At 44.0% G+C, this 21,599-nt stretch overlaps 1 protein-coding gene across 1 annotated transcript in view; it reads left to right on the top strand.

Annotated features, from left to right (window-relative positions):
- Positions 1 to 4,628: 4,628 nt before the first annotated feature.
- LAMC3 (laminin subunit gamma 3) overlaps positions 4,629 to 21,599 on the top strand; it is a 72,433-nt gene continuing 55,462 nt past the window's right edge. Inside the window, exon 1 of the mRNA XM_077147201.1 lies at positions 4,629 to 5,062. Within this exon, the coding sequence (XP_077003316.1) occupies positions 4,672 to 5,062 (391 nt within the window). The 5' untranslated portion in view covers positions 4,629 to 4,671. The remainder of the gene's footprint in view (positions 5,063 to 21,599) is intronic.

The following is a 21,599-nucleotide window of genomic DNA, read 5'->3' on the forward strand; positions in this document are numbered from 1 at the left end:
AAATTGTCTTCTCAATATCCTTTAGTTCTTTATCCATATTTTTCTTCATCTCTGTGAATTGATTTAGGAGATTTGTTTAAAGCATCTTTGATTAGTTGGTTCAACCTCTGAGTCTCTTCTGAAGTTTTAACTTGTTCCCTTGATTGAGCCATATTTTCCTGTTTCTTAGTATGGCTTGTAATTTTTTGCTGATGTCTGGGCATCTGATTATCTTGATGAGTTACCTCTGAAGGTCAGTTTCTCCCTCTTGTCTAGGGCTTTATAGTTAATTGACTTTATGTTATAAGGCTCTTCTTTGGCTCTTGGTCCAACTTATTCAAGACCTTTACAGTGGCCCACGTTTAACGGTTCAGATTTTCCCAACTCTTCTTCATCTGACTCTTGCCCTGCTTTTGTAGATTATTTTTCTTTTTCTTTGATTCAGCACTTGTGGAAGTACTGATAAAGATCTCCAGCATATATCACCCACCAAAGTTCTAAGCAAGGGATTTATCCTTTTATTAGCAATTCTGAGGGAAGACTTTTCCAAGGGATGTCTTACATCACCATCTAATGACATCACTCAGTTTCAGAGGCTGAAAGACTTACTTCCTCCTGGGTCAGTAGCATTCTGGCAGGCTGGCAATCCTTGGGATTTATTGGTGTTCCCATCCTTGGCACTCCCAACACGTGATGAGGTCCTCTTCTTTTTTAATGTAAGCATTTATAGCTATAAACTTCCCTCTCAGCATTGCCTTTGCTGTATCTCATACATTTTGGTATGTTGTGCTTTCTACTTTCATTTTTCTCCAGATATTTCCTAATTACCCTTGTGATTTCTTCTTCGACCTGTTTGTTGTTTAAGAGTATGTTGTTTAATTTCCACATACTTGTGAATTTTCCATTTCTCCCTCTGTTATTGATTTCTAGCTTCATTCTGTTGTAGCCAGATTTCAATACTTTTTAAATACTTCATTCTGTTGTAGCCAGATTTCAATACTTTTAAATTTATTGAAATTTGTTTTGTGGCCTAACATATGCTTTATTCTGGAGAAAAATCCATGTGCACTTAAGGAGAATGTGTATTTTGTTGCTGCTCTGTGAAGAATTCTATATATATCTGTTAGGTCTAGCTGGGTTAGAGTATTATGCAAGTCGTACATTTCCTTACTGATTTTCTGTCTAGATGTTCTATTGATGATTGAAAGCAGTGTATTGAATCTCCTATTATTCATGTAGAATTGTTTATTTCCCCCTTCAAATCTGTCAATATTTGCTTTATATATTTTGGGACTATGTGCTGCTAGGTGCATATATATTTTTATTATCAGTATATAACGACCTTCTTTGCCCCTCATAACAGTGTTTTACTTAAAGTCTATTTTATGCGATATTAGTATAGCTACTGTAGCTCTCTTTTGTTACTATTTGCATATTATATATTTTTTCCATCCTTTCACTTTTAACTTTTGTCTTTGAATTTAAGGTGTGTCTTTTGTAAATCACATATAGTTGGGTCATGCTTTTTTATCCATTCCACCCATCTCTGCTCTTTGACTGGAGAGTTTAATCCATTTACATTTAAAATAACTACCTATAATGCATACTTTCTTCTGTCATTTTGCTATTTTGTTTTTCTAAGTCGTGCATCTTTTTTGGCCTTCAGTTCTTCTGTTAATGTTTACTTCAATATTTATTTATGTATTGTACCATTTTGAATCCCTCATCATTTTTTTCTAAATATATTTTTCATGTATTTTCTTTGTGGTTTCCATGGAATTAAAATTTAACACCATAATCTCTAACAATCATACTTGATTTGATAACAACTTATATTCAATAGCATACACATACAGTGTTGTTACAGCCCTCAACCACCCCCCACTATTTTTTATACTTGCTACAAATGCTGTTCCATTGCATTTTATTAATTTGAACTTTAGCACTTTTACTGGAATTCTTAATTTCTTTATGCTACTTTGATCCTCTTTCTAGTGTCCTTCCCTTTCAGTCTGAAGAACTTCATTTAACAATGATTGTAGGACAGATCTAATGGCAATGAACTCCCTCAGCTTTTGTTTATTTGGGAATATCTTAATCTCTCCTTAACTTTTTTTTTTTTTTTAACATGGCAGGCTCCAGGAATTGAACTCTCCTTAACTTTTGAAAGAAAGTGTTGCTAGACATAAAATAATTGGTTGGTAATTGTTTTCTTTTCTTTCAGTACTTTAAATATTTCATACTACTGCCTTCTTGCCTCCATGGTTTCTGATGAGAAGTCAACACTTAATCTTATTCAGATTCCCGTATAAATAACCGGTTACTTTTTACTTGAAACTTTCAGAAAATCCTCCTTATTCTTGGCATTGGAAAACTTGACTACTATGTGTCTGGGCATAGTTCTCCTTGAGTTTATCTTGTTCAGGGTTTATAGGGTTTCATGAATGTGCATATTCATGTCTTTCACTAATTTGTGATGTTTTCTGCCATTTTGTCTTTGAACATTCCTTCTGCCTTGTTCTAGATTTCTTGGCTACTCAAGCAAATGCCATGAAATGGGTTGGCTTAAACATTTGGGTCTTTAGTGGCTCATGATTTTGAGGATAGGAAAAAACCCAAAGCAAGGTATCATCAAGGTGATGCTTTCTACCCAGTTCAGGTGTTCTGGGGCTGTCTGTTGGTGATCCTTGGTTCTGGATTTCTCTGCTACATGGCAATGCAAATGGCAGCCTCTCCTGGCCCCTTCTTTTTCTTCCAGAATCCATTGGATTTCAGCTTCTTGCTTCCCATGGATTTCTCTCCATCCATCTGAGTTTCATTCTACTTATAAAGGATTCCAGTAATAGGATTAAGACCCATCCCGGGCCACACCTTAACCAAAAATAACCACATCAAAAGGTTCTACTTATAATGTGTTCACAACCAATAGGAATTACATTTAAGTACATGTTTTCTGGGGTACATAACACTCCAACACACACTACATGCCCCTTTCACTCTCTTCCCTTTTAAGTACTCCTATAATGCATATATTGATATACTTGCTGGTATCTCACATGCCTCTTAGGTTCTGTTAATTCTTTTTTATATATTGTTCTACTCCTGAGCCTGAATCATTTCAGTTGTCTAGTCTTTGAGATCATTGATTCCTTCTTCTGCTACCTCCCATCTGTTGTTGAAACCATCTACGGAATTTTTCATTTCACTTATTGTGTTCTTCACCTCTAGTATTTCTGTTTGCTTCCTATTGAGAATCTCAAAGAGAGTCCCATATGGTTCATTTATTGTTTTCCTCATATGCTTTAGTTCTTTCTCTATGTTTTCCTTAATCTCCTGGAGCATATTAGTGGTCAATTTCTTAAATCTCTGTCCAGTAAGTACAAAGTATGGTCCTTTTCACTGATGGTTTCTGGATTTCTTGCCTTTTTTGTCTATATCATGTGCCAACCATCTTATGAAGTTCCTAATAATTCTAATAGTCTTGCAGTAGAAGCTCTTAGATTTATACCTCAGATAAATATAAGGTATAAATATCTATACCTTTTTGTTTTTCTTGTCTTATTACATCATCTAGAACTTCCCAAACAACTTAAATATCAATGGTGGTGTCATATTCCAGCTCTACTTGGATTTAGTTTTGTAATCTCTTTTCTATTGCATGTATCTATTCTGTAGCCCTTTCCAGAATAATATTGTTTTAACTACCGTTAAGTATCTGGTTGTTAAGCCTCCTCCACCACAACTAATCTTGCTTTCCCAAAATTTCTTGATTATTCTCCCCACATTTTGTTTCTGACCTCAGTGGAAGTACCTTCAGAATTTTACTACTTAATATGATATTTGCTGAAAAACAATCTTTAGTATGTTTAGAAATTTCATTTCTATTTTTCTTAAAGTTTTTCTGGGAATGGCTGCTAAGTTTTATGAAATGCTTCCTTCAGCCTCTATTGATACAAGCAAATGGTGTTTCTCCTTTGGTTTATTCATTTTAATAAATGGATGGTAAAAAGGAGCATCTACCTTGGGGAAGAGCAGGAAAAGTTTCTCTGAGGAGGTGATATTTGAGCTAAGACCAGGTACTCTTGACAGAAATCCCTTTGCCTTGAGAGCTGAGAGAAGTCTGCAGCAGGAGCATTTTGCAAAGTTAGCAGAGATGTGAAAATGTGAAGAACGAGCCCCATGAACCCGTCTGGGGTGTGCTTTCCTGCCAGGTGGAAATGCACAGACCGTAAAACCAAGAGATCCAAAGGAACTTTTATATCCCCTTTTATCTCAGGACTTGAAGGACACTGATAAACAGTGTTTTGTAACGGTTTTTTCCATTTAAGAGCAACCACTGAAGGCTTTAACTGAAGAAATGGACTTGGATTATTATAAACCCCATTTTACTGGTAAGGAAACTGAGGCTCAAAGACACGAAGGTCCCCCAACAGAGCCAAGTTGAGTAGACAGCTCCGGCTAACGCCCAAGTCCGGACACTCCCGGGCACATCCACCAGGTGGGGCGAGCGCTAAGGGACTGAGCGCAAGGGAGGTGGAAGGGTGCTACCCGCCGTGGGTTCCTCCCAAGCCAGCCGTGGGTCCCGCCCGCCAAGGAGGGGTGGATCCTGGCGCCCAGGGCGTCCTCGACACTCTCCCTAGCAGAGCAGGGCAGTTAAGAGTCCTGTGTGCACAGCTGTCGGTGCCTTCGACCATGGTGGCAGCCGCGCTCCTGCTCCGCCGGGAGCTCCTGTGGCTCCTGGCGCTCCTGGCGCCGCGGACCGGCAGCGCGAGCACGCGCGCCTGCTACGACGGCGCGGGGCGCCCGCAGCGCTGCCTGCCGGTGTTCGAGAACGCGGCGTTCGGCCGGCGCGCGGAGGCTTCGCACACGTGCGGCAACCCACCCGAAGACTTCTGCACGCACGTTGGGGCGCCCGGCGCCACGGCCCAGTGCCAGCGCTGCGACGCCGCCGACCCCAAGCGCCACCACAATGCCTCCTACCTTACCGATTTCCACAGCCAAGACGAGACCACCTGGTGGCAGAGCCCCACCATGGCCTTCGGTGTGCAGTACCCTACTTCGGTCAACATCACTCTCCACCTGGGTAAGCGCGAGCTTGGGCACAGCCAGCTGGACCCGGGGCCAGCTTGTCCCGGTCCCCGCTCTATCCCCGTCCCCACTCCATCCCGAGCGGGAGATCAAGGCCTGTAGCTGCTGCACACCCTGGCCTGGAAGTAGGTCTTAGATACGGAGTCTCCAGGAACAGCACCTCTGCCGTCCTGGTAGCTGGCAGGATAGACTGAAGGGTTCTCCTTGGAGCTGGGGGTGAGGGTGGGGTGGGGTCCCGGAAGACTCCTGGGAGCTCTCTGCACAGAGATAGATCTGAGTGCAATTGCTATGCCCCGTAGTGGTTTTTCATTCTAGGAGAAAGATGACCTGCCACGGACTGAACTAGTCCACCCTCTAGGGTAGGATCCCATAATCTTGGGTTTTTCTGATGGCCTTCAGGGACTCATTGAGCCCCCAGACAGCATGTAATCCTTGCTTGTTTTCTTGGGAAGAGGTACCAAGGCATTCATCACGGGGAAAAGTTTAGCCCACGGGGTAGGAGGGCCATGTTACATCCTCCTGTTGGGTGGCTGGGCAGGATGGCATGTCCTCTCTGCCTGCCCATACCTCCCCTCCACCCAACCCATTACCAAGGGGGCAGGAGCCCTTAGATCCTCTGAAATCAGAATCCAGAGGCCTGGACCCAGCCCTTCACTCTCCTCCCCTCCCCCAGTTCAGGGACCTGGCATGCCCCTCCCCCACCAAGCCTAGCCAGCCCAGCATCCCCTTGTGCTCAGCACTGCATCTAATCTGTGGTGGCCTCCACAGCCCTTTCAGGGAGTGACGAGCTCACAGATCCACACTCAACTATAACAGCAAAATCCTCCCAGAGCTCTGAAAACCAAAAGATTTTTATATTTCATTTTGACTGCTAAACTGACCTGAAGCTAGCCCACTGGAGGGGGTGGTAATGAAATACATGGTGTCATCACTGCATCATCGTTCTAAAATATGAAAGGTTCTGAATTCCAAAGCACATCTAGATCCAGTGATTTTGGCTAAGGGGTTATGCTACCATATCCCAATTTTACAGATGAGAATTTGAGCTGAGAGATATTTAGTGTTTTGCCCAAAGTAAGACATCTGCTAAATGACAGTCTGGGTATGAATCTGTGTGCATTGAGGTCAGAGCATAAACGCCTTGTCATGAACCCCACCACCCATCCCAGAGTCAGCCATGGGAGGGCTGGGAAATGACATTGGGTTGGGGGAGGGGACATCAGCCCCTCATCGAAGCAGGCAGGTGCTGCAGAGTGCATCCCCTCACCCCCAAAGCTCAGGCTGTCATCACTTCTGTTGGCCTGTCTAGACCAGTAGGTGGGCTTGTGGATGGGATGTGGCCCCTACTTACATGGGGGCGACAGGAAGCTGGTTGGAGAGGTGGGGTGGGGAAGAGACTAGAGGAACTGGCTGGATGGAGCTGGCAGGACCCCAAGGCCACAGGGGAAGGAATCTGGGACAGGGTTGGGGGTTGTGGGGGAGACACATTGTTCCATGACAGAGGATGCAGGTTTGGCTGATGTCAGTGGAACCCAGGGCCAGGCAGGAAGGAGGCTCAGCCAGGGCACAGAATGGAGTTGGGAGTCCAGTGTTCTGGATTTTTGTACTGATCTCATTTTCTAAGTAGTTACTGTGTGGTTTGTCTGTGTAACCTCATTGAACCCTGCCTAGAACCTTTGGAGGCAGGTGGTACTTATCCCTCTGTGAGCAAGGAAGCTGAGGCTTGGGGAGGCCACCCCCTGTAAATGGTGGAGCCAAGATTTCACCCCCAGCAAGCCTTACCCTGAGTCAGTGTCCTTTCCATTATGTTATACAGCACCAGGCACAAAGGAGGGGCTTCAGAAGCCTTTGTACAGTGAATGAAGAATGAATGAACAAATGAATGAACCAGTCACCTCCTCTGCCCTGTGTGTTTCTAGGCCCAACTTAGTTCTATTCTGTCTGCTCTGGAATGTACAACAGTATAGAAATCATGAAACAGGATCTTTGTATTCTTGCCCAGATCAGCCACTCACTGGGCAAGCAACTTTGCCTGTCTGGGCCTCAGTTTCCTCAATCTGAAAAATGGGTATAAGAGTCACCTCCTCCCAGGGTGGTTGTACAGATTCCACAAGCTCAGGCCTACCAAATAATCCCAGGAGCTGTGACAGTTCTTCTGTTGATAAGCATGGCTCTGCTGAGAATGGCTCATTGGGTGGGCTTGATCTAAGGACTGAGAATTGCTCGGCCCAGCCAGCCTAGCCAACCTGGCTCCCACCCGGGCCCTGGGACCCTTTTACACATGAGGGGCTCTGGGATCCCACAGCAGCCCCAGATTTGATTCATTTTTTGTTTCCGTGTGAATTTGTCTTACTCCAAGCCAAGCCATGGATTGCAAAGCATTGCGGGAAGGTTGTCAGGGTTACCCCAGAATCCCTTCTGCTATGCCATTGTCCCCCGATGTTGGGACTCTTGTCCCCAGTGGAGGCCTGATCATCACAAGGGGGGCTGGGAGCCTTTCCTCTCAGTCCTTAAGCCACCTCTGCAGCTCTGCCCCACATTACCCCGCACTCTTTGAAGGCTCATGGGAGGGGACAAAGGGCTTTTGGCTCTGGCCCAGGGTCCCCTGAAGGGAGTACGGTGAAGGGCTGGGGAGGGAGAGGCAGCCGATCAGCTGGGGTGGAGGTCGCTGCTTTCCCAGCCCCCTGTGAGCTCTGGGACATCTGTTCCAAATCCTCGCATCACTAAGCTGAGCCTTCCTGTCTGGGATGAAAGGCAGCAGTGGGCTCTGGCAGCCTGCAGCCCTCCACCAAGATCCAGGGAAGCAGGACAGGCTGGGGCCCTGTGATGGGAGGGGGTCATGGGAAGAGGCGACAGTCGCCAGGGGTTCCGGGCACTACTCCTGTTATCCCCAGATGCCAAGAACTCCGCTGAGTCAGACCACAACCTGGTGCCGTTCATTCTGGTTTTTTTTTTCTATATTGACATGGAAAAATCTTTAAAATATAATGAAAGAAAAAAGCAATTGTAAAACTACACATTCATTTCTATTAATCAGTAATTATCATTATATTATAATTACATCTAAATTATCGATGAATTTATAATTAATTCTATAATAAATCTATATTGATTTTTAAACATAAAAAAATCCATGTTATATTGTTAAAGGAGACTTGCATACGTAGGAACATATAATTGCACACATCAATTTCAGGATAGTGGTTTCCTGGGAGCAGGGGTAGGCAGTGGGAAAGGAGAAGGGTTCCACCTCTATGCATAATAAATATTTTTTTTATTAGAGAAGTTGTAGGTTTACAGAAAATTCATGCATCAAATACAGAATTCCAGTGTACTACCCTATTATTAACACCTTGCATTAGTGTAGTACATTTGTTATAATTCATGAAAGAACGTCTTTATAATTGTACTATTAATTATGGACCATTGATACGATGGGGTTTACTGTGTTGACAGTCCTATTTTTTTTGGTTTTCTTTTAATTTTTATTCTAGTAATAAATATACATAAAATTTCCCTTTTAACCACATCCAAATATATAATTCAGTGCTGTTAATTGTGTTCACAATGTTGGGCTGCCATCACCACCATCCATTACCAAAACTTTTCCATCACCTCAAATAGAAACTCTGTACAATTGAAGGATTGACCCCCCCCCCCAATTCCTACCCCTACCCCTGCCCCTGGTTGCAGTTCATTCTTTTATACACAAATGGGGAAACTGAAGTTCCGAGGGCCACATGGCCAATAAGTGGTGGGTCTCAGTCTGACCCCACACCCTCCCCCTCGCTGTGCTTCACTCGGAAAGATGAGAAGCCAGTTTAGGCTGGTCCCTGTGATTCGAGCCTTGATCCTTGGGAAGAGCCCAGTTGGAATCTCTCTGTAGCTTCCACGCTTTCTCGGATTACTGAAAATCTTCTGGAACCAAGAAAGACCCTTGAGCCCCCAAGCTGATGAGTTCTGAGCCCCTGAACATAGGGCAGAGCTGCAGAGACCCAGGCGGATTGGTCCCTGCCTCCGCCTCCGCGTCCTCCCCAAGCTCAGGTTCCTGAAGCTGTGTGCAGAGTTCATTTCTTCGTGTATTCACGCGCTCTTTCCCTCGCTTTTTACTGAGCCTCGACTGCCGTGGCCACAGGGGACGTGGCTGTGAGCAACACCCAGGCGCAGTCCTTGCTCTCATGAGGTCACGGTCTGCCAGGAAGGCGGATCGCACCAGGGAGTCACCTGGATGAAGAGGTGTGCTCTGAGAACACGCACCGCAGTGCACGAGCCTCATCAGGGGCCAGGAAGGACTTCACTGAGATCTGAAGGATGGTAGGAGTTGGCGGAAGAGGGAAGGATGTTGTGAACGGAGGGGGATAGCAGTGAGGGGGCAGGAGGCAGCACGGGGTGTTCTTGGAGTGAGTGCAGGGAATGAGCTTGACCCAGGCAGGGCCTGGACTCAGGAGGACCCTCCCCTGCCCCAGGGGCCGCAGAGCAGCCGGGTCTCCCGTGCTTGGCTCCATCGCATCTTCCTGTGGAGTGTGTGGCCGTGTTTGCCTTGGCCGGGACCAGCGCTGGGGGGCCAAGTCCTCCCTTCTCCTCTCTGGGAAGCAGGAACGCTGGGCCCAGGCAGGCCCGGGGGTCAAGGCTGTGGCCCTGGTTAGCCTGAACTCCACAGAAGCAGTCCCCCCACCCCCCTGGGCCCAGCTGGCCTTGGCCACCTCTCCATTCTCTGGGCCTCCCAGGACTGACCCAGGAGCTGCAGGGGTGGGAAGTCCTAAAGCCTAAGAGGGGTGTAGACAGCAGTCCAGATCCACGAGGAGGAGCTTGGCCTCTTATCAGCCGCCCCCAGGCTCTACATCGTCCCTCCCCCACTTCCTACTCTGGTTGCAGCCAGCTACCCTTTATCACATTTACACTTCCCTTGTTGCTCCCACCCAGGATCCTTTCTCTCCCACCTTCTTCTGGCTACCCCATCTCTCCTTGGTTAAATAAAAGCATTAAGCTCCTCCTGTGCACTAGTCCCTGGGCCCCACCCTGGGGATGCCCCATGGATGAGCACTTGTCTGGCCCATTCTGCTTAAAGGCCTCCAGGCACCTGCCTCCAGGAAGCCCCCTCTCCCCAAGATTGGGCAGAGGTCCCACCTATGCATTCTCACATCCCCTTGCCCTTCCCCCTTCACAGTCTGGATTGTGCTGCATTGAAACATTTGGTTTGTTTGTGTCCATCACAAGCTCTGAGCCACCATACGGAAAGCCGGTTTTCACAGCTGCGCCCCAGTGCCCAGCACAGTGCTGCTGTACAGTAGGTGCTCAGTAAATGCTGGTCAGGCAGATGAATGGAATAACAGTTAAAAATTAGTTGTGTGCATGCTACATGCCTAGAACTGTTTTAAGTACTTTGCAGGTATACACTCATTTAGCTCTGTTATTATGCTCATTTTACAATGGGGAAACCGAGGCATTATGTTCAAGTCTCTTGTCCAGTTAGTCCAAGGTTAGGTATTTTGCCACAAAGCTGGTAAGTGTCAGAGCTGGCGTGTGAACCCAGTATGTCACGGCTTTACCGTATTTCCTCACTGAGAGCAAGGGGGTGAATAAATGAATGAATGAATGAATGAATGGGTGGATGATTCAGCCTTCTGAAAATCCCCCAACCCTCCAGGCACATCCCATACTTTTAAGCTATGGCTTTCATAACTGCCCTAACCTTTACCTTCTTCCTCTGAGCCCTTCATTTGTGCCCCACTCACGCTCACCCTACTCCAGCCCCTTCACCTACCTCCTTGCCTCTCCTCTTTATCTCTTGGCCAAAACCTCTGCCAGTCATGCCCTCACTCTGTTTCGTGTCCCTGGCTTTGCCTGTTGGAGTCGTGGCTGACAGTGGAGACGCCATCTGCTCCTCTTGCCCAGACCATCTCCCACATGAGTTCTTGACCTGGTGTTCAAACAGTCTCCTAAATGTCAGCCTTAGGTGTCACATGAGGGCTTCAAACGTATGGTCTGAAAGTAAAAGAACACTTTTCCAAAGAAGATAAACAAAAAATGGCCAACAAGCATATGGAAAGATGCTCAACATTATTAGCCATCAGGGAAATGCAAGTCAAAACCACAATGAGATACTACTTAATGCCTACAAGGATGACTATTATTATTAAAAAGTGGAAAATAACTACTGGAGAGGATGTGGAGAAATTATTGTGCAAAGTTGGTGGGAATGTAAAATGGTGCAGCTGCTGTGGAAAACAGTTTGGGTGTTCCTCAAAAAGTTATACATAGAATTACCATATGACCTGGCAATTACACTCCTATGTATATACCCAAAGAAATTGAGAACAGGGACTCAAAGAGTTACTTCATAGCTGTGTGATTCACAATTTCTAAAAGATGGAAGCAGTTCAAGTGTCCATCAACAGAAGAATGTATAAACAAATTGGTACACACACAATAGAATATTATTCTGTTGTAAGGAGTGAAGTTCTGAGATATGCTGCAACATGGATGAGCCTTGAAAACTTGTTGAGTGAAATAAGCATGGTGTAGAAGGACAAATACTGTATTATTTCACTTATATGAAATGTCTAGAAACAGACATTCATAGACAGAAAATAGATGAGAGGTTACCAGGAGATGGAGGAATGGGGGAAAGAGGAGTCGCTGGGGGGCAAAGAAAAAAAAAAAGTGAAAATATCTTCCTTCCTTTCCATCGTTCCATGCACTGAAACCAGAAACTTGGAGTCAATCGTGATTTTTCCCTCTTTTCAGCCCTTTGACTCCGGCAATCACCAGATCGTTAAATTGTTCTTTGGAATATTCTCTGTGTTCTTCCTCTACGTCATTCCCACTCATCCCCTAATCCGACCCATGGTTTATTGCAGTGGTCTTAAATGTCTGTCTCCTTTCTGTACAAACTTGTGACTTCAGTCACTTCTCAGCTTAGATTGGATCTCAGAATCCTTCTTAACACAAAGCCCTAGGCAGTAATCAATCTGATGAAACTTGTTTGCTTTCCCCAGGTTAAATAATGGGCATAATAGTCTTGATGCATCCATGGGGCTCAGTCTCTTGGTCTGAAGATGGAAGAGCTGTGACAGACCCAGCCCAGATTCAGCCAAGCTCTTATTGGGCTCAGAATTGCCAAGAGCTGAGAGGGGAGAGGAAGGATAGGAAGGATGGGTGGACAGATAGTGGAGCCAAGGGGCCTGCTGAGATTCCCGCGCCCCCCCCCCCCCCCCCCCCCCCCACACACACACAGGCTGGTTCTGATGCCTGCAGCGAGCAGAGCCACCTCGCCCACACATCCCGGCTTGGTTCCTCACCCTGCCCCCTCTAGCTCCATCCCCTAGGTTCCCCAGATGGCTCCAATTAAAAGGTTTTGTTTTATTTCCATTTTCCCAAAATAAGCCTCTTCCGAGCTCATTCTGTTTGGTCAGTGCCGGATGTGGGCCGGCTTGGTTTATGACTGGCCCTGGTGTCGTTTTTGATGGGCTTTATGTCCCAGCTGGTTGGAGAGGACATGACTTTGTGCTTGAATTGGGTGGGAACCAGGTCATAGGTGAAGGCAGGTGGTGGGTGGGACTCTACAGTCTCCATGGGTACCAGCACCTCTTCCTAGCCAGCCCCTTCACCCAAGGAACACTCAGAGTCCTGAACAGGAGGGCAGATTGGTTTGGGGCAGTGACTTTGGGGGCAGAAAGCCTGTAGTTGATTAGAGACTCAGCTGTTTTCTGTGTGACATTGGGCAAGTCCCTTCTCTTCTCTGATCTTCGGTCTCCTCATTAGTCAGGGGTACAAGAATGGAACTGTTTGGGGATCTCACCAATACCATGCATGAAAATCTCTTAGCAAGGGTCTGGCACACAGTAGGTGCTTCCTAAATGTTGGTTATTTTTAAATAGAAACTCATTTGCAGATCATGATCAGCTGATACATTGTTAGGCCTTACAAATCATGCTTCCTCTTCACTCACTCATCCTGCAAGCATTTAAAAGGCACCAGCTGTGTACCAGGCACTGTGCTGAACTCTAAGGATCGACAGCCCCTGCCCCAAGGGAGTCACAGTCTGATGGGAGACTTGGGCAGGTCTTTACAGTACAGGGTGAAGAGACCCAGGGAAGCTCCAAGGGTGAGTAGCAGTTAGGCAGGGAAGGTGAGAGGAGGGCGTTCCAGGATAGGATGGCTGACAGCAGAGCTGTGGCCTGTTTGTGGTGGAGCCTGTGGTTCAGTCTAGCTGGAGTACAGAGAGGGGGAGAGGACAGTAGCAAGGAGTGAGACTGGGCTTATGGCTGGGGATGTATAGGGGTGGATGGAGGACAGCCAGGTAGGAGCAAGGAAAAGTGTTCTAGGCAAGAGGGAATAGCATATTGGGTGGCCAGGAGGTGTAGCAGCTGCATGCCCTTAGGCAGTGCCAGCCCCAGTCAACAGTTGTGGATGGCGTTTTGGCCCAGCTTTCCTGACAAGAGCCTCATTGGCCTCTGGAGCTTGCGTAAGTCTGGGTTGGGGCTACAAATCTAATTTTTATCACTGATTAGAAGATCTTGAGGCTGTTTCCTTCTCCAGGCTTCAGTAAAAACCATTTCATCTCAAAGCAGGACTTGAATTGCCTACTTGGCCCTTCCAATTAACTTGTAGCAAAAAAGTCCCTGCTGTGTCTCTATGATGTTCCTGCATCTTTTCTCATCTCCTGGTTCGGCAATGAAGAGGAAAAACCTCTTCCTCACGCGTGATGTTGCTCATTTGCATGAAATCCCAACGACAGCCTTTTCCCCAGAGCAGTTCTGGCTGCTGGCTACCTTTTAACTGGGTCCAAGCTGCCTTCCTGTGAGGTGTCTGACTGCTAGATGTTTACCAACAAGTCTGCACAGGTGGGCTCTCAGCTGCCTCCCACTCAGCACCCTTTAATGAATGCACATCTAGGTTAAACCCCTGCCTCGTCCGGAGACCTGAGGGTTGCCCGAGGCTGGAGCAGACGCTGAGCCCCTCCCAGACTCCCGCTTGGTCGGCTACACATGCTTTCTTTTAAAAGGGACTTGAGGTTACAGTGCCAAGTTGGGCTCCAACTGAACTTTGAAAAACATCTTAGAACGTGGCAAGGCAGTTGCTTTTTAAAAAATATAAAAAGTATTTCCTCCAGTTTTTAAATTAGAACAAGCTTCATGGGAGAAAATTTAGAAAATGTAGAAAAACTGAAAAAGGAAAAAAAAGTTACTCCAAGCCCTACAACCTGAGCGTGGCCACGCTTGTCAGCTTGCTGTCTTCCTCTTCTGCCTGTTCTTTGGGGGTTTAAAAATATAAATAAATGCGTCTGCATGTACAATCTTGTGCCTTTTTTTTTTTTTTTTAACATGGGCAGGCACCGGAAATCGAACCCGGGTCCTCTGGCATGGCAGGCAAGTGTTCTAGCCTGCTGAGCCACCGTGGCTCTGCCTTTTTTTTTTTTTTAAACTTAACCTTTCCCCACGTATGACAGACCCCTTGTCAGCTGTTTCGATGGCTGCAAACACACATGAATCTATGTTTTGCAATTCACTGAGCTGTTCCCTTATGGTTCCAGTGTTTCACGACTATTAAAAACGCCTTGGTGAACATCTTCATGCACTTAGGCTCCTTTCCTTGTTTGAACTCCCAGAAGTGGGATTCCTCTGCCAACGCCAGGAGTATTTTTCTGGCTCTACTTCCACATTCCCAAAAAGCCAAGATGTTTTTTTCTCTATAACAGCTTTATTGAGCTATAATTCATATAACATATAACTCACCCATTTAAAGTATACAATTCAGTAGTGGTTAGTATAGTCACACAGTTGGGCAACCACCACCATAATCAATTTCAGAACATTTTCATCACCCCCAGAAAGAAGCCCCATTCTCATTAGTAGTCGCTCCCCATTCTCCTGCCCCCAGCCCCTGAAAACCACTGATCTACTTTCTGTCTCTCTAGATTTGCCCTTTCTGGGCATTTCATATACATGGAATCAAACAGGATGTGGTCTTTTGTGACTGGCTTCTTTTATTTAGCATAAATGTTTCCAAGGTTCATCCATAGTGTAGCATATATCAACACTTCATTCTTTTTTATGGCCAAATGCTATTCCATTGTAGGGAAATACCACATTTTGTCTGTTCATCAGTTGATGGCCATAAAGGTTGTTTTTGCTTCTTGGCTGTGATAATTAATGCTGCTGTGAACATTTGTGCACATTTTTTGGGTGGACACGTATTTTCATTTATCTTAGGTATATTGTTAGGAGTAGAATGGCTGGATCATATGGTAAGCGTGTTTTTTAGCCATTTGAGGAACTGTTAGACTGTTTTCCAAAGTGGTTGCACCATTTTACATTCTCACTAGCATTGTATGAGTGTTCTAATTTCTCCACATCCTCACCACCATTGGTATCATCTGTCTTTTTTATTATAAACATCTTAGTGGGTGAGAAGTAATCTCTCATTATGGTTTTGATTTGCATTTCCCTGATGAGTAATGCTGTTGAGCATCTGTTCATGTGTTTATTGGCCTTTTATATATCTTCTTCAGAGAAGTGTCTATTCAGACCCTTTAACTATTGTTTAAAAACATTTTTATTGTGAAATATGACATATAGACAGAAAAGTGATAAATGTCAAAGTTCAGTTTAATAAGTAGTGACAGAGCAAATTTCAAAGTATAGTATGGGTTATAGTTCCACAGTTTCAAGTATTTCCTTCTTCTGGCTGGTTTTTTTTTTCATAAATGGAAAGGCTCAGTATTGTACCAATGCCATTTCCCCCACAATCAATTTTTAGGTTTAATATAACTCAAAATGAAAGCACAATGGAATTTTTTTTTGAGCTTTAACATTGTCCAAAATTAAAAGAAAAATGACATTATTAAAATAAATAACAAAATTTGAAGAAAATTGTACATTATAATTGACAAACCACTGAAGTTTTAAATTCCAAAGAGTCCTTGCAAATCTTGAAGGAAAAATATGAATAATCCAATAGAAAAAGCTGGCAAAGAGCACATAGAATCAATGAACAAAGTGACTAATAAAAATATTTAAATATCAAATGAGATTCAGTAGCAAAAAAAAAATTTTTAATATCAGTACAATCAGTACAAAATTACAAACTAAATAAAACACAATTTAAAATTTCAAATACTAATTTGGTAAAGATGAAAACAAAAGATAATACTCAATGTAGGCAGAAGTTTGAGCAAATAAGTAGTTATATATTCTTTCTGCCAGGAGTGAAATTTTGTTTGACAGTATGCCAATAAACCAGCTTATTCCCTTTAACCCAGCAATGAAATTTTAGTAGTTTATATTAAGGAAACAATCAGAATTATTTCCAAAGATTTCAATGCAAGAGTGTTCACAACAGATTTATTTATGACAATAAAACTTTGAGAATTTTTAAATAAGGTGATATCTCTATATAACTGGACATATTTAAACAGTAGAATACTAGAGAGCCTTTAAAGTACTCTCTAGTAAAATTTTAAGATGCTTAATGGAATTAGAATGATCCTGATAATGTTCTTTATTCAGTATTATCAGTTTTATTTTATTTATTTATTTATTTATTAAATATAACCACATAGGAACACAAACATTCTTACTATATGATCATTCCATTCTTGACATATATCAATATTATATCACTCACATTTTCATCACATAGTTGTATATTCATCATCATGATCATTTCTTAGAACATTTGCATCAATTCAGAAAAAGAAATAAAAAGAAAACAAAAAAATTCATAATACCATATCCCTCATCTCACCCTTTCATTGATCACTAGCATTTCAACCTAATAAATTTATGTTTAACATTTGTTCCCCCTATTATTTACTTATTTTTAATCCATATGTTTTATTCATCTGTTGATAAGGTAGATAAAAGAAACATCAGACACAAAGTTTTCACAATCACACCATCATATTGGGAAAGCTGTATCATTATACAGTCATCTTCAAGAAACATGGTTACAGGAACACAACTCTACATTTTCAGGCAGTGTCCTCCAGCCTCTCCATACACCTTAACTAAAAAGGTGATATCTGTATAATGCATAAGAATAACCTCCAGGATAACCTCTTGACTCTGTTTGGAATCTCTCAGCCATTCACACTTTATTTTGTCTCATTTCACTCTTCCCCCTTTTGGTCAAGATGTTTTTTTCAATCCCTTGATGGTGAGTCCCAGCTTATTCTAGGATTTCCGTCCCACGTTGCCAGGGAGGTTTACACCCCTGGGAGTCATGTCCCACGTAGACAGGGGGAGGACAGTGAGTTTTCTTGTTGTATTGGCTGAGAGAGAGAGGCCACATCTAAGCAACAAAAGAGGTTCTCTGGGGGTGACTCTTAGGCCTACTTTTAAGTAGGTTTAGCCTATCCTTTGCGGGGATAAGTTTCATATGAGCAAACCTCAAGACTGGGGACTCAGCCTATTGCTTTGGTTGTCCCCACTGCTTGTGAGAATATCAAGAATTCTCCACTTGGGGAAGTTGAGGTTTCCTCCTTTCTCGCCATTCCCCCAAGAGGACTTTGCAAATACTTTTTTATTCACTATTCAAATCACTCTGGGATTTATCGGGGCATCACTCTGGACAAACCTACAAAATCTCATGCCCTACTCAAAGTTCCATGTACTTATGGTGTTCAATTAAGCTGTCTACATAAGTTATATTAGGAAATGCATTAGCCAAAATATAAATTTTGTACAAAATAAACATTTTTTGCTTTAGTCTCACACATAGGTTAAAGTTTTAAAACATTAATTACCATCTATTTTCAACATCCTGCAGTATTAGCATTCCTTTGTTCTCCCTCATGCAAAAATATTTTTAAATTTGTACATTTAGTTGTATCATTGTACACTCTAGGCATTCCTAGATTATACCATCTCAGTCTTTATCATCTACCTTTCCTTCTGATTTCATTTGTGTCCCCAGCCCTCCTCCCTCTATCATTCTCACATTAAGCTTCATTCAGTGTTCTAAAATTATTGTATTACAGTTAGGTAGTATTGTGCTATCCATTTCTGAATTTTTACAATCAGTCCCGTTGTACAATCTGTATCCCTTCAGCTCCAATTGCCCAATATCTACCCTATTTCTGTCTCCTGATAGTCTCTGTTACCAACTGAAATTCTCCAAGTTTATTCACTCATGTCAGTTCGTATCAGTGAGACCATATAGTATTTGTCCTTTTGTTTCTGGCTCATCTCACTTGGCATAATGTCCTTAAGGTCCATCCATGCTGTTACATAGTTCGTAACTTTATTCTGTCTTACAGCTGCATAATATTCCATTGTATGTATATGTTCTAGTTTGCTAGAATGTTCTAGCTGCCAGAATGCAGCATACCAGAAATGGATTGGCTTTTAATAAAAAGGGATTTATTTCATTTGTTCTTCAGAGGAAAGGCAGCTAACTTTCAACTGAGGTTCTTTCTTATGTGGGAAGGCACAGGACGATCTCTGCTGGCCTTCTCTCCAGGCCTTGGGTCCCAATAACTTTCCCCGGGGTGATTCCTTCTGCATCTCCAAAAGCATGGGCTGAGCTGTGAGTGCTGAGATGAGGTATGCTGAGCTGCTTGGGCTGTGCTACATTGATCTCTCTCATTTAAGCACCAGCCAATTAAATCGAACATCATTCATTGCAGCAGGCATGCCTCCTAGCCGACTGCAGATGTAAATCAGCAACAGATGAGGTTCACATACCATTGGCTCATGTCCACAGCAATAGAACTAGGCACCAACACCTGGCCAAGTTGACACCTGAATCTAACTACCACAGTATCTACCACAGCTTGTTTAGCCACTCGTTTGTTGATGGACATTTTGGCTGTTTCCATCTCTTGGCAATTGTAGATAATGCTGCTATAAACATTGGTGTGCAGATGTCCGTTTGTGTCCTTTCCCCCATGTCCTCTGAGTAGATACCTAGCAATGGTATTGCCAGATTATATGGCAATTCTATACTTAGCTTCCTGAGGAACCGCCAAACTGCCTTCCACAGCGGTTGTACCATTTTACAGCAGATAAGTGTGCCTCTTTCTCCATATCCTCTCCAGCACTTGTCGTTTTCTGTTTTATTGATAATGGCCATTCTGGTGGGTGTGAGATGATATCTCATCATGGTTTTGATTTGCATTTCCCTAATAGCAAGGGAAGTTGAGCATCTTTTCATTTGCCTTTTGACCATTTGTATTTCCTCTTCTGAGAAGTGTCTGTTCATGTCTTTTGTCCATTTTGTAACTGAATTATCTGTCTTTAGGTTGTTGAGTTGAACAATCTCCTTATAAATTCTGGACACTAGACCTTTATCTGATATATCTTTTCCAAATATTGACTCCCATTGTGTAGGCTGTCTTTTTACTTTCTTGACGAAGTTCTTTGATGCACAAAAGTGTTGAATTTTGAGGAGTTCCCGTTTCTTTCTTTCTTTCTTCAATGCTCGTGCTTTGGGTGTAAGGTCTAGGAAACTGCCTCCTAGTAAAAGATTTATAAGATATTTCCCTATATTTTCTTCTAAAAGTTTTGTGGTCTTAGATCTAATGTTTAGGTCTTTGATCCATTTTGAGTTAATTTTTGTATAGAGTATGAGATATGGATCCTCTTTCATTGTTTTGCATGTGGATATCCAGTTCTCTAGGCACCATTTATTGAAGAGACTGTTCTGTCCCAGGTGAGTTGGCTTGACTGCCTAATCAAAGATCAATTGTCCATAGATGAGAGGGTCTATATCTGAACGCTATTTGATTCCATTGTTCAGTATATCTATCTTTATGCCAGTACCATGCCGTTTTGACCACTGTAGCTTTGTAATATGTTTCTAGCTGTTTTAATACACTAGAAATGAAAAAGAAGTATCTATGTAATGGTTCAGTAGTGATAATCATTTAACTTCTCTGATACAACCCCTCTGTCTCATTTGATCATTCTCTCAATCTTCAGCCTTTGCCCATTTTTAAACTGGGTTACTTGTCTTTTGTTATTTGGTTGTAAGAGTTCTTTTTATATTCTAGATAAAACTCCCTTATCAGATACGTGATTTGCAAATATTTTCTCCCACTTTGCAGGTTGTCTTTTCATTTCTTTGACACTATCCTTTAAAGCATAAAAGTTTTTTTTTCTTTCGATGAAGTACAGTTTGTCAATTTTTTCTTTTATCACTTTTCTTTTGGTTTCACATTTAAGGAGTCTTCTCCAATCACAAAGATTTATCCCTATGTTTTCTTCTAAGAGTTTTATAATTTCAACTCTTCGATAAGGCCAGCATGTTTACACAGGAGACTAAGTTGATTTTTCTCGTTATGTAAGGAAAATTGTTTGCAAAAAGTGAGAGAGGTGGCAGCAGCGTGGCAGGCTTCCTGGGGTATCTGGGAACTGGGGGGGAAGGGCCAAAGCGGGGAAAGCAGACCAGGGAAGGGGGGCAAATGTGTTGCTTGAGAACATGGGTCTGCTTCTTGTGACAGAACTTACTATGAGCCTCGTCATTCACATGCACGCCAGCTCTCCATGGTGCCTGCTGGTGCCAGCCACTTTGCTAGGCACTGAATTGGCAAAGATTAAAAAAGAAAAGCCAGATGCTGCCTTGAGGCGCCTCTTCCAGCCAGGAATGCAGACTGATGAGCAGGTCATTACCAGGTGATGATGCAAGTGGGGAGAGATGGAAGTACTCCCAGGTGTTATGTTGTACGAGGAAGGGGACGCCTCACCTGCTTGGGAGGGCCATGGGGGGGGGGGGCTGCTAAAGGAAAACTTCCTCGAGGGGGCATCTGGGTGTGGACCTACAGGTGGAGGCCAGCGAGGGGGCCTGGGGGTGGCATTTCAGGCTGTGGGGAGTTGCCTTTTAATACTAACCCTTCCTTCATAGTCTTAAAGTCATACATGCACCTAGTTGAGAAGTGAGACACTCCTGCGGAGCGTACCGTGGAAGGCAGCAGTGCCCTCCGCCCCTGCCCCCAGCCTTCCTTCCCCATGCCCTGCTTCCCAGAACAGCTGCGTTCTACTCTCTGAGCTGTCTGCGTTCTTTGTTCCTTCACATCTCCCTGGGGGACGCCTGTACTGTCACTTCTTGGTGTTTCTGTTCCTAGTCATTGCTCACTGACATCCTCTGAGGGAGGATGAGGATTCAGGGGTGTCCCACCCCACCCCCAGGTACCCTCCCGCCCCCACCCTCCCAGCATAGTTCTGATTAATTGAAAAAGATCCGGATACATTGTTGACTGCAGGGGGTACCCTGGGCCGGGAGCTGGGGGGTAGAGCAGGGAGATGAGGCTGGAATGCTCCCAGGGGCAATGAGAGGAGATGTCAGAGACCAAGAAGCAACAGGCAGCAGGGAGCCAAGGCTGGATTCTAAGGAAGGGAGTGACAGCTTGAGATCTGTGTTCTAGAACACTCTGGCTGCTGTGTGGGTAATGAGGGTTGGGAGCAAGGCTGGAGGCTGGAGGAGGCAGGTATAAGTGGGTAAGGGCTGCAACCTCCATAGACAGAGGCGGGGCAGGTGCTGAGAGCATGGACTGTGGGGTGCCTGTGGGTCCCCAGAAGCCCAGATGGGCT

This window comes from Tamandua tetradactyla, chromosome 2 (assembly GCF_023851605.1).
Source record: "Tamandua tetradactyla isolate mTamTet1 chromosome 2, mTamTet1.pri, whole genome shotgun sequence".
Classification (NCBI taxonomy): domain Eukaryota; kingdom Metazoa; phylum Chordata; class Mammalia; order Pilosa; family Myrmecophagidae; genus Tamandua; species Tamandua tetradactyla.